Genomic DNA, 11,101 nt, shown 5'->3' with positions numbered 1-11,101 from the left:
CATTTATCTAAGCAACATATATACATGTTCAGTTTAAGATGTTAACTAAAATTCTGTGATAAACAAGCTTTTTTAAAATACCAAGGACATTATAGAGTTAATGCCAAGTCCTAAGGATAATCTAGTAGTCACTAAGTTTTTCTTAAGTCTTCACTTCAGAGGCTGTTATTTCTAGCTCAAGTAAGCAAGCAGAGTCGTTCATATGCTCAAACTTGGAATCTTGATTACTACCATATCAGCTGGCTTGCAAACAAGAAGTCAACCATATTAAGAATGTTTTAAGTGAACAACTTGCAAACCCCACGGATGGATAAACCCTCAGAATGCATTAACAACCATAGCAACTGCACAGGCTATTCTTCTGAAATGAGATCTCTCAAAGCAGTATAGTTCAAAATAAAAGATTTTAATTAAAATGGGCATAGGCACAATTTTCACACCAGTTTGTGTAGTTTAAGCATTTAGTGAACTTTTCCACTTGAAAAAGTGAAATAGAAAATGGGATACCATGTTTCATTAATTACAGAGCCTTCAACTCAGGAGACAGTATCTCTGCTGACCAGAGCCAGTTGACAGGGAAATGAACTTGCTGCTCCAGTCTCCTGCTCTGTGTCTTCTGTTCCTTGATTCAAGCTTAGGAACCTTTCATTTCATTTTTGGTTTTGTCACTTTTGCCTCTGGGGGTTTGGGCCTGCTGACCCTGCCCACTTGAAGAGGCAGCCTGCTGTTCTGCATTCTGCTTTAACACTATCCAATCAAATGCATAGTCATGTTGGTAATTCAGGGTCCTGAAAAGAACGCGGAATAGCTGCTTCAGGTACGTGTAATCTGGGGCTTCCTCAAAGGACAGCCCGCGACAATACTTTAAGTACATGGCAAATTCTACAGGAAATCCCTTACATAAAACATCAACAGGTGTGGTCATCTTCATTTCGCTAATCTTTTCACATTTTTGCTTCATTGTTGCACCCTTTAGTCCTTGCCATGGCAGGTTGGCTCTATTAAAATACATCAAAACATATCCTAATGATTCCATGTCATCTCGGCGACTCAGTTCAATACCATAATGGGCACTGACGCTAGCAAAGGAAGGCGTGCCAGTGAGACTTTTACCGGATCTGTAGGGTATGTGTTGCCCTGTCTTCTTGTCTCTGTACCTCTTGGCCAAACCAAAATCAATAAGGAATAACTTCTTCCACTGCTGCCCAGTACCCATCAGGAAGTTATCTGGTTTAATGTCTCTGTGTATAAGATTCTGCGTATGCACATACTCGATTCTACTGATCATCTGATCAGCTAACATAAGTACAGTTTTCATTGTAAACTTCCTTGAACAGAAATTGAAGAGATCTTCAAGGCTGGGTCCCAGAAGATCCATGACTAGCACATTATAGTCCGTTTCCTGACCATACCACCGTATCTGGGGGATGCCAACCCCACCTTGAAGGATATTATAGAGTTCCTTCTCGTATAACAACCGGGGCTGCCTCGCATTCTGTGATTCTAATTTTACTGCCACTTCCTCGTGGTTGGTGAGGTCTATCGCCAAATAAACGTGCCCAAAAGAGCCACACCCGATCTCCCGTACCAGTTTATATCTCCCTCCGACAAGGAAATCGGCCTCGGGTCCACTGCTGCTCGCCATCCTGAGAGACAAAGATGGGGGTAGGTTAAGCTCTGACACCTCTAAGGGGATGATGGACGCCTCTAAGGGGCCGATGGACGCCCCTAAGACTCGTCCAGGGAGCAAGGCTGGGAAGGCAGGCAGGAGACAGAAAACGCTGGCTGTTTCTCAGCGTTACAGGGCCCAGAATCGGCCAAGGGGAATCTGACCACCGCTACTGTCAGGTTTCTTTTCATCAGGCCACAGACTGTTGAGGGGGTTCTTACCTTTAGCAGGCTGAGCCTCTGGCCTCTGGCGGCCGCAGCCTCGCCTTTGCAGCGACTTCGGGGGCTGGTTCAGGGGAGCCGTGAAGTTATGGCGGCGATACCGCTGCCGCCACTGCCACCGGCTTCCGCCAGGAGGAGCCCCTGGTCACTCCGTCGACGCTGCCATCTTGTTCCAACGGCTGCAGCCAACGCAGAATGCCCCGCGTTCCAGGAAGGCGCTTCATGGCGCAGAGAACTCTGGGAAAGGAATCACGGGCACCGTTGGCATCTTCCAGACAGATTATCTTCAGTTCAGTTCACTCGCTCAGTCGTGCCCGACTCTTTGCGACCCCATGAATCGCAGCACGCCAGGCCTCCCTGTCCATCACCAAAGCCCGGAGTTCCTCAGATTCACGTCCATCGAGTCAGTGATGCCATCCAGCCATCTCATCCTCGGTCGTCCCCTTCTCCTCCTGCCCCCAATTCCTCCCAGCATCAAAGTCTTTTCCAGTGAGTCACCTCTTCGCATGAGGTGGCCATCAGAGCCTTTCAAAGGCATCAGCCTGTCCTAGAAAAACAGATCTACTCCACGTCCCGCATCTACTCAGGTCACACGTCTGAGCAGCTGTGACGTGGGGTTTCCTCCTCCAATGTCCATGGGCCCTCTCCTTGCTCCAGCTTGAAGATGACCTCTGGTTTGGGAACTTGGTTCCCTGTGAACAGGACCCGATACAGATTGGGTCCAGTTAATTGGGTTTCAGGGCCTTTCAACCACACTTCTATTTGCTCTTCAGGAAAGTAATCCCATTTCCCTGGGAATAGAGTAATAATCACAGAAGGGTAAAAGGACTGAAGTATCTCGGGCACATCAAAGATGACACCATTACACACTTCAGATGCCCCAGAGCATTCAGCAGCTGAGAATGGAAGCAGCCTCTCTGAGGCCCCTGGCAGGTGCACGGGGCAGCTGTGCTTACTTACCCACTGCGCACAGGTGGCTGTAGGTCTCCAGTGTCACATCCTGGTCCAGGCACCTCTGTACAGGGTCCACGGGCTGCTACTCCTCCCTGCTGAGCTCCACACGGACGTCCTCGAATGACCCCTGTTACAATACAGTCCCATTCAAGGTGACATGGTCAGCACCGGGGGTTGGATGGAAGAGAACGAGGAAGTCAGTTGTCTTTCATGATTTTCGCCGTGATATGCTATGCTTATCAAATACCTAGTTATACCTAACATTGTGCAGGGTGAGAATATCTAAAGCTGTGAATTTCTCTTACTCATCATGTGTTAAATTCAATCAGTAACTCATTATTCAGAAATTAAGATTAAATTCGCTTTTCTAAATCTTCTAGTTCTTTTCGGAAATACCTAGAATTTATTTCTTAAACAGGTAGGTACCAGACATGCTAGGCTCTTTGGCCAGTGCTGTGTGCTAATTCGCTTCGGTCCTGTCCGACTCTTTGTAACCCCATGAACTGGAGCCCGCCAGGCTCCTCTGCCCGTGAGATTCTCCAGGCAAGAAAACTGGAGTGGGTTGCCCTTTCCTTCTCTGGGGGATCTTCTTCACCTGGGGATGGAACCCGAGTCTCCAGCATCGGCAGGAGGAATCTTTACCACTAGCGTCACCTGGAAAGCCTATCTGAGACCTCAGCAAAAACACAGTTATTCCTGTTTCTCCCACCAGTTTCTTTGAGGCAATCTAGACTTCTTCTATCAAGCACCTACAAATTTCTCCAGCCTCTACCCGCTGCCCAATTCCAAAGCCACTTCATCTCTTTTTAGGCGTTTCTTGTAATAGCGCTCCACCCCCAAATACAGAAAGCTGTAGTTTCCTAGGACTGTTGTAACAAAGTATCACAAACCGTGTGACTCAGAACAATAAGAATTTCTTGCCTTGCAGTTCTGAGGGCCAGAAGTCTAAAATCAAGGCGTCAGCCAGGTCATGCTCTTGTTGAAGGTGCTAGGGAGGGGTGTGTTCCATGTCCCTCTCCTGGTTTCTGGTGGCCTCAGGCACCTCTTGTCCTACAGAAGCATCCCTCCAACCACACGGTCATCTACTCCTTGTGTGCCTCCACACGGTCTCTCTTGTGTGTTTGTGTGTCTCTGTGTCTACACTTCCCCTTTTGGTAAGAATGCCAGGCATATTGGAGTAGGGCCCACCTAACGACCTCATTGTAGATTGATTACTTCTGGGAAGACCTGACAGGTTACTGCTGTGAGCCGTGTGCTACGCTGGGATTCGTGGTCTCTGGAGGAGAGACAGGAATTCGATCCAGGGCAAGACACGAGGCTTGCCCACTGGAACCTTTTGGGTAACAGAATTTTATTAAAGTGTAAGAGAGAGAGAGAAAGCTGCTGACACGGACATCAGAAAGGGGCAGAAAGAATGCCCCCTTGCTACTTTCTGGCAAGGTGTTTTATGTCTGTTAACAAGCTTATTAATCAGATAAGAGTGTCACCTCAAGGCTGAGGGGGTTTCACCAAGGCCCTCTCCCACAATATGCATTTTTGAGATAGGATGGCCCAAGGTGTGTCATCCCCCGGCCTTAAAACTATTGGCATGAATACTGGTTTCTTGAGCCACTATCAGCCCGAGGGTTGAGAAAAGAAAAAAAAAGTTATTCTTAGGCAGAACCATTTTGAAGAAAGGCAGGTTGCAAAGCAAATACATGGTTTCATTAACATAGCTTAAGAAAAACTTTTCCATAAGAAAAACATATTGGTTAGCTCATGGTAGAGCTAGGTGTCATCAACACATATAGAGAAGGAGAAAAAAAGCATCTGCCACTTACAGTTTATTGTCTCCTGCCGCTCTGGGACTTCTGGCCTTCCTCCCTGTTACCGTCTCAGGCCCTATTTTTAATTGGTGGGAATGCAAACTAGTACAGCCACTTTGGAGAACAATGTGGAGAGTCTTTTAAAAATTGAATGTACAAATGCCATATGACCCAGAAATCCCACTGCTGGGCATACACACCAAAGAAACCAGAACTGAAAGAGGCACATGTACCCCACTGTACACTGCAGCACTGTATACAATAGCTAGGGCATGGAAGCAACCTAGATGTCCATCTGCAGATGAATGGATAAGGAAGTTGTGGTATATATACACAGTTATATGCTATATTACTCAGTTATTAAAAGGAATGCATTTGAGTCAGTTCTAATGAGGTGGATGAAACTGGAGCCTATTATATAGAGTGAAGTAAGTCAGAAAGAGAAACACCAATACAGTATATTAACATATATATGGAATTTAGAAAGAAGGTAATGACGACCCTATATGCAAGACAGCAAAAGAGACACAGATGTAAAGGACGGACTTCTGGACTATAAGGGAGAAGGCGAGAGTGGGACGATTTGAGAGAATAGCACTGAAACATGTATATTCCCATATGTGAAATAGATGACCAATGAAAGTTCGATGCATGAAGCAGGGCACGCAAAGCTAGTTCTCTCGGACAACCCAGAGGGATAGGATGGGGAAGAAGGTGGGAGAGAGGTTCAGGATGGGGGCCGCATGTACTCCAGTGGCTGATTCATGTTGATGTATGGCCAAAACCACCACAATATTGTAAAGTAATCAGCCTCCGATTAAAATATATTAATTTTTTAAAAAATGAAAAAAAAAAAAGTGTATGGCAGCAAAACCTCCTGCACCACAAACGTAAGCTGCTTGTGCCTGAGTGTGTGCAGTCACATCTAACTCTTTGGACCCCATGGACTGTAGCCCACCAGGACCCTCTGTCCCTGGGATTCACTAGGCAAGAATGCTGGAGTGAGTTGCCATACCCTTCTCCATGGGATCTTCCTGACACAGGGAACAAATCCCCATCTCCTGTGTCTCTTGCATTGCAGGTGGATTCTTTACCACTGAGCCACCTGGTAAGCACCAACTCCACTTTGCCGGGTAAATAAACGTAACACCAAACCACAAAGGCTATGAAAGGGGCTGGTGGCCCAGGGGCAGAGAGTCTGACCCACAGCAGGGCAGAAGGAGCAGGTGTGAATGTGCTGGAAGGGTGAATTCTCCCACTTTGACCCCTCAGAGCCCCCAGTCCTAACACTGCCCTGGATGGGTGTATATATCCTGTCTGATACATAAGAGGTAGAGGCTGTACCCAACTCTCAGCTCCTTCTTGTGTTTCTAGTAGGAGAGGGAGGTGATGCTTTCCCTCTGCTGGGGGTCAGAAGGCAAGATTCTCTGAAACTGGAGCAAACGGGATGTGTGGGAGTTTGAGCATCTTCTCCTTGTGGAGTATGGGCGTGCGGACTCCTAGAGAAAGCCAGTTCTCTGAGCACGTGGTCTGGAAGTTTCTACTACTGACAACTCATTGATTCTTGCCCCTCTCCATGATGAGGGGAGGGGACCTTGGAGGCCCCGTGAGCTCTTCCCCAGTTTCCAGCCACCAAAAGAGGTCCTCAGAGAGGGCAGGGACAGGTGCGGGCCCCGCCCGTCCTGGGTTCTCCTCTCTGACCACTTTCAGTACCGCCGGAGGAAAGGCTCCAGCTCTTAGGGAATGAAGCCCTTGTAGGGGATCTTGTTGTGTCCAGGGTGAAGGCCGCAAGGCACTGTGGGGTCACGTAGTTGAAGGGCTGAATGGTGATCTTGGCCAGCAGTTTCTCATGAAGCACCTCGCAGGCCGTATTCTTGAAGGCACTGGTGGCGTCCATGTGGGTCCCTGCCTCTGTCAGGGCATTCACGATCTCCAGGCAGTTGTTCTGCTTCGCGATGTGCACTGGGGTGCTGTTGTCAAAGTCCCAGCTGTCTGGATCGACTCGGGAGTCGAGATCACCTTGACCGCTTCGGGTAAGGGAATCTGCCCCCGAGAAGTGGCCCACGTTCGTGGTCCAAATCCACTGCCACGTGCAGGAGTGGAGCCATTCTTGCTGAGAGGGGTGCAAACCCTCACCCTCTGGGGTTTCATGTCCTCCTGATCAGGATGGCACTCCACTTTCTCCAGCAGATAGAGCAGGGGGAGGATGATGTCCAGGGCCTTGGTGAACTGGGCTGAGTCCCTGGGCTCCTTGGGCTTGCTCCACTTCCCAGTCCCCTTTGCACAGCACCCACATGAGATCTGCAAAGCCAGTTGGCACGCCCAGGCTGCCCCTTGGCCAAGGGTTTCTGGAGCACTTAGGAGAAGAGTTCATCAGAGGATAGGAAGCTGCTGGCAATCAGAGGCTCCAGGTTATTCTGCTGCATGTCTAGGATGTATTTCCATGAGGGGATGCAGAGCTAAAAGCTGTTCCAGTCGGCCTACACAGCATCCTGGTAACGCACAGAGTAGGAAATGTCCGGGTGGGAGGGACCCAGGACCACTCTCAGGTCAGCAGTGCCTGCTTGCGCATCTCATCACGCTGCATTTTGAGCACCTCCAATTCCTTGGTGGTGTTCACCTCCCTGGAATAGTCAGACCGAGGGCCAGCTGGGACTCAGGTTTTGGCAGATACGTGTCCCCTGGTGACGCAGTTCCATGGCCCCTACCAAGAGTTTCAGGACCCTGAGCAGATTCCATTTCTTAGCCATGTAGGCGGCTCCCAGCAACTCCAAGGCTGTCAGACGGCTTCTCAGCTGGTGCTCAGGGGTTCCCCTGAGGAGGAGCTTCAGCAGCATGAGCCCTGGGGCTGCACACATGCCTGGCTGGTGGAGGGACCTTCTCAGGCCTGCCTTGGCTGCGTCTCTTCTCCAGCAGGCTGCTCTTGGGTGAGGTCCCCCATCATGCTCCTGTGGTCTGTCACGTGGGCTGCCAGCAGTGGGGTCATGACAGCCATCCCGTTCCCTGTGGGTCTGGCACCTGAACAGCACCTGCTGGACACCCAAGCTGCCGGCCTCGGTGAGGTCACGCAGGGCCTTGTTGCCCTTGACATTGCTCAGGTTCAGGTGGGAACCCTGATCTAACCGGTAGATGGCGATCTGGCGATGGCTTGTGTAAGGGTAGATCAGGAGGCATGTGTGTGCCTGCCCTGGTTGGCCTTCCCCAGGTAGCCTGGTGCTCACCCTCCGAGTATTGCTCCACATCCAGTTGCCCATCAAAGCAGGCAGCATGCAAGGGCTTCGAGAGGGTGCATTTGGTGCTGCTCTCCAAGTCCTTGCAGCACAGCAGGCTCTGCACCAGGTCCAGGTGGTCAGCGGCTGAGGCGGCCCACAGCAGCTGTGCACCCTTGATGGTCTCGTCACTGAAGGATACTGAGCCACCAGCCTCCAAGCTGGTACCGCCACGGGGTACTTGACCACATCTAGGTGGCTGTAATGGGAATTGATGACAAGCGGCTTTCCCACCCTCAGCCCCCCACCCCCATCCCCTTTTACCACTTTGCTCTTTTCAAATACTACCTTGATGGCTCTCACTCTCCAAATTCTAGATTTTCTTTTTGAGTAAGCATGCATAATACAGGACCTAAAAGTCCATCAGAGTCATCATCAGCTTTAATGGTGGGAAAGATGGGAAGCCAGATCTTACTTGCAAATCTTTTCTCTTAAATGACCAATACAGCTCAATATGACATTTGGAAGGGAATCCATCTGAAAGGAAAATGCAGTCTTACATTGGCCTGAGGATGCTTCCATTAATTTGGATGAATTAACATATATGGTGGTTCTTAGAAGAACCTCTTCTTGGTAGCTCAGACAGTAAAGAATCTTCTTGCAACGCAGGAGGCCCGGGTTTGATCCCTGGGTCAGGAGATCCCCTGGAGAAGGGAATGGCAACCCACTCCAGTATTCTTGCCTGGAGAATCCCACGGACAGAGGAGACTGGCTGGCAACTGTCCATATTGTTGCAAAGAGTTGGACATGACTGAGTGACTAAAATTGCACCTTCATTCCCAGCAAAGGAATTACTAATGTGTACAGGATGCATATCATCCTAAGAAGAAGGTAAAAAATCATTTGGGAAGATGGAGCAAAATGGAAGAGGAAATGCGAGAATTAAAGTCTCTTTCTCTTTCTCCAAACCCTCCTCCTCCTTTCTCTGCTGTCTCCCCTCCTTTTGCTCCCTTTCCATGGCAGCTCTTCATCTTCACGCCTCAATCTGACTCCTAGTAAGGGCGAAGCTATGATCTTCAAGATGGGTGGTTAATCAGTAGATTTCCCTGCAAAGAAGGACAAGGAGACAGTAATGAATTATCTCCCTGTGTGAGGTGTGTGTTTGTCATGCCCTAGCTCTGATTCCATTCCATGCTTAGCCTAGATTTTTACCTCCAAGAATATTTTCTTATCCCCAAACTATACAGCTGGGAAAGCAGAGATGATAAAGCAATATTATTAAGGAATAACTGGGAAAGGAAACCCAGGAGTCATCTAATTCTACATTTTTCCTGAAGACGGCTAGCCTTCCCTAACCACTTTGCCAATAAAGCAGATGCCATCACGTAGCTACCCAGGGTTGAAACAGTGCAACTCTACATGCTGTTCAACTCCCCTACATTGTTCACTGAGGGCTCCTTTTCCTGAGCCCAGGGAAGACCACAGAAGCTTGTGCAAGTACCTGGCATGTGTTTTCAGTTTACAGCCCTTCATATGTGCAATGGTAGTTGCACAGAATTCTGCAAGCAGCAGCTTTGGTTGTTTGATGGAGCAGGCATGTCAGGACTGGAATGTGACCTACCACATCAGGGGCAATGTGGCCAAAATAATGTGTCTATGTAAGCAAAATCCACTACAATATTGTAAAGTAGTTATCTTCCAATTAAAAAAGTTAATTACTTTAAAAAAAGAAAAAAAAAAAGACTCTGACTCTGTGCCACCTCCCACATAATGGAAGAACTAAATGCTTGAGGGACCCACTGAGAGGGCCTGCAAATGGCCATAGCTGAAGTCCTTCTAAGAAAAGTGAGCTGGGAGAAATCACAGCAGTGTATCCAGAAGACTAGTGATTTCCCAGTTGATTTCCATTGGCAGTTTGTTGAGGCTTCCCAAAATTTACCATCATGGATCCAGGGGTAGGTCAAATCACCCACTGGTCTTATTTACTTTGTGTCAACCTTGGAGAAGGAAATGGCAACCCATTCCAGTGTTCTTTCCTGGAGAATCCCAGGGACGGGGGAGCCTCATGGGCTGCCATCTGTGGGGTCACACAGAGTCGGACATGACTGAAGCGACTTAGCAGCAGCAGCAGCAGCAGCAGCAGCAGCAGGACCGAATACTACATAAAACCTAGCAGGAGCTGCTCAATTTGGGGACAATGTAGAGAAAGAAGAAGGAGAAAAGAAGCAGTTAAATATCACTGTGTTAGCCACTTGGTTACAACTATTTTCTGAGGGAAGAAGCCCTACTCTGGACAACATGTGAAGGGAGCCAAGGTAGATGGGAAAACTGTATGTCATTATTACATTACGCCAAGACACTGGAAGAGAGACTGGAGAAAGAGATTCCTGAGAATGCAGACCCTGCAGGAACAAGGGAATCAGGAAAGCCTAGGACGAAACCCTCGGCTAGGGAATAATAGGAAAAAGGCTCAAAGTCAACTGACTGAGGGAATCTTGGACGTAGAACCTGGTGAACCACCAGCTTCAATAAGTTGCCCTCAGGCTAATTATGCTTGCCTTTTCTGGTAAATATTGGTGCTGGAGAGGGCTCTTGAGAGTCCCTTGGACTGCAAGGAGATCAAACCAGTGAATTCTAAAGGAAATCATCCCTGAATATTCATTGGAAGGACTGATGATGAAGCTGAAGCTTCAAAGGCATGATGTGGACAGGAGCAGGAGCAGGGTGGGCAAGATCAAGGGCAGCATGTGGGTGGGCTCAGAGGCAGAGGTGGGTGAATTAGGGGCAGGGTTTGGGTGGGGAGCCCCCAGGGAAGCTCACTTGTGTTCCTCCCCGCGATCTCTCCTGTGTGTTTGTGTGTTTCTGTGTCTACACTTTCCTTTTTTGTAAAAATGCCAGACATATTGGATTAGGGCTCATGTAACGACCTCATTCTAGCTTGATTACTTCTTGAAAGACCTGATAGGTTACTGCTGCAGTCCCTGTGCTACGTCAGGATTTGTGTTCTCCAAAGGAGAGGAATTCGATCCAGGGCCAGAGATAAGGCTTGCCCACTGAAATTTTTTGTGTAACAGAATTTTGCTAAAGTATAAGAGAGATAGAGAAAGCTTCTGACATGGACATCAGAAAGGGACAGAAAGAATGCCCTCTTGCTAGTTTTTTAGCAAAGTGTTTTATGTCTGTTAGCAAGCTTATTAATCAGATAGGAGAGACACCTCAAGGCTGAGGGAGTTTCACCAGGGC

The 11,101-nt window shown here is 48.5% G+C and overlaps 1 protein-coding gene and 1 pseudogene across 1 annotated transcript; both read right to left on the bottom strand.

Moving 5' to 3' along the window:
* Positions 1 to 634: 634 nt before the first annotated feature.
* Positions 635 to 1,645, bottom strand: LOC138070779 (casein kinase I). Its single transcript, XM_068961999.1, has one exon. The coding sequence runs from the start codon at positions 1,643 to 1,645 to the stop codon at positions 635 to 637; it is 1,011 nt and encodes a 336-aa protein (XP_068818100.1).
* A 4,710-nt stretch (positions 1,646 to 6,355) lies between these two features.
* LOC138071786 (protein fem-1 homolog A-like) overlaps positions 6,356 to 11,101 on the bottom strand; it is a 45,838-nt pseudogene continuing 41,092 nt past the window's right edge.

This window comes from Capricornis sumatraensis, chromosome X, assembly GCF_032405125.1.
Source record: "Capricornis sumatraensis isolate serow.1 chromosome X, serow.2, whole genome shotgun sequence".
Taxonomy (NCBI): Eukaryota; Metazoa; Chordata; class Mammalia; order Artiodactyla; family Bovidae; genus Capricornis; species Capricornis sumatraensis.
Note: the sequence above shows the minus strand (reverse complement) of the source record. Positions and strands in the feature narration are given on the sequence as shown.